This window comes from Sinocyclocheilus grahami, unplaced genomic scaffold (assembly GCF_001515645.1).
Source record: "Sinocyclocheilus grahami isolate Dianchi unplaced genomic scaffold, SAMN03320097.WGS_v1.1 scaffold32356.1, whole genome shotgun sequence".
Lineage (NCBI taxonomy): Eukaryota > Metazoa > Chordata > Actinopteri > Cypriniformes > Cyprinidae > Sinocyclocheilus > Sinocyclocheilus grahami.
Window position 1 is genome coordinate 1 of NW_015521491.1, and position 2,092 is coordinate 2,092.

At 37.2% G+C, this 2,092-nt stretch overlaps 1 protein-coding gene across 1 annotated transcript; it reads right to left on the minus strand.

Moving 5' to 3' along the window:
* Positions 1-21: 21 nt before the first annotated feature.
* On the minus strand, positions 22-1,967 carry LOC107580376 (transcription initiation factor TFIID subunit 1-like; the record flags this gene model as incomplete). The annotated part of the gene is made up of 7 exons (XM_016266087.1): positions 1,812-1,967; positions 1,555-1,732; positions 1,401-1,468; positions 1,196-1,318; positions 364-456; positions 181-265; positions 22-89 (listed from the first exon to the last, which is right to left on the minus strand). Coding segments are annotated over exons 1-7 (771 nt in total), but the record flags the coding sequence as incomplete, so codon positions are not given.
* Between the last annotated feature and the right edge of the window lie 125 nt (positions 1,968-2,092).

Here is a 2,092-nt window from a genome sequence, read left to right on the forward strand (position 1 = left end):
CACACACACACACAGACGTACCTCTGCTAAAGTCTGCTTGCAGACATTCACGATTTCCAGAGCTGTTTTGGTATAAGGACTATCAGGCCCTAAAAAAGTAAGAATGTATACAAAAGTGAAATCACAATTTTAGTCAATATGAAACAGCATTTTCGTAACTAAAACATTAATGTTTCTCACCATTGTACTTGACACTATTGGTGTGAATGAGAGCGACATCAAAAAGAAACACCTCTCGGTTCTGATACTTGTGCTTGGAGATGTTCTACACACAAAAAAGCAAACAAACAGTTAGTTCAGAGATCCTTAAACAAATCACATCTTAACTGCAGTTTCTTGCGTCCACACACAGATTTTCCTGACCTTACGGAGTGTGTCCAGATCCATGGGGTCAATGATGACTTTATAATAATCAGGAACAAATTTCTTGTTAACAGGATGATGGAAGGGCCAGGACTAGAGAAAGAGAGATATTAACTAATTAAGGAAGAGCAATTCACTTCATTTTTGCTAACTGACAGATTAGCTGGTCCTCTCTAGTTTTAGTGTTAAGGCTGTTGAGGAAGTTTTTCAATGTCATAATACATTGATAATTTAATGTAAAAATCAAAATAGCCATACATTTGATATGTGGATTAAATAGGTGTTTACTTGTATAAAGCTTGAAAAAAAGTAATTCACAGGCTCTCTAAAGACCTTTCATAAGATAAGGTGCCCCTTTTTGCATAATGTTCTGGATGACTCTATAAACAGTTAAGGAGAACACTTACATCCCCGCCCACCTTTGTATTTTTTTTATTTATATACATTTTTAATTTAATTTGATTTAATTTATTAACTTATTTGTGTATTATTTTGTTCTAATTTTATCATAGTGCATGATATTTAATTTTACTGCTACAATGTATGTAACTGGTTGGATTTTTGTTAATTGGGGAGCTATTATTGCATAATTTTAGCTTGTGGTGAATGGGTTTATTATCTGTGCACTTGCTATTCCATGCAAACAAAAAAAATCCATTAAAGAAATTAGAGAAAAAAAATTGTTAATATCGTTCAAACTGATTTGCAGTTAATAACACTGGACAGACATTAAATATGAATGATTAAAAGAAGAGGAAATTAGTCCTCTAATACTTAAATATGAGCAAATATAAAACGTATAAGAATAGAACATGAAAATAACATCACTCACGTCAGGTACGGGCATCATCTTCTGTGTGACAATGTTGTCGAGGATGAAGGAGAAAGCGACCTGATCATCATCATCCAGAAGGGGATTAATGGCTTTCTCTAAACGAACCAAACGCTCCTCTTTCTGCAAAGAGAGTAACCAGAATTAGTCCTTAATCTTCCTGCAGGCATGTCTGAGTCTATATCTACATCTGAGTTACATCTACCTCTTTGATTTTCTCATCACACAGATTCAGCATTGCTTGACTGACAAGGGTTAAAGGATGCTTTGCACCTGAAAACACACATGAAAACAGATCATGAGTATGTCTCACCTAAGTAAAGAAATTAAGTTCCTCTATGAGTTGCATATGAAAGTACCATTGTACGTAGCACTGTTTTTGAAGATGAGTTCGACACTCTCTCTGAACTCTTCTCGTGAAGGGTACATGCGCTTGCGAACATTTTCACGCAATGTCTGCAGGTCCATCGGCCGTGTAACGATCCTGTAATAATCCTTAACCACTTTGCCGTTCACAGGAGTGTGAAACGGGTATGTCTGAGAGACAAACACCATATTCACTCATTGTCTCAGAGCATGTGTCCATGTCTAGTAAAGATAAATGAATGCGTCTTACATTAGGAAGGTCCCTCATGTCATTAATGATGCTCTCCAGTACTGAAGAGAGTGTGACCATGGGGTCTGTCCTTCTGCGATGGATGGACTTGAGAGGGCGCTGAGAGAAAGGCAGAGAAGTAAAATAAATGGCGATGGCACACTGAGAAGCTGCCATATGTTGATTACTTATACAGGGTCTATAGCAGGGGTGTCAAACTCAATTCCTTGAGGGCTGGAGCCCTGCAGAGTTTAGAGTCAACCCGAATTAAACACACCTGATCCAACTAATCAAGTCCTTCA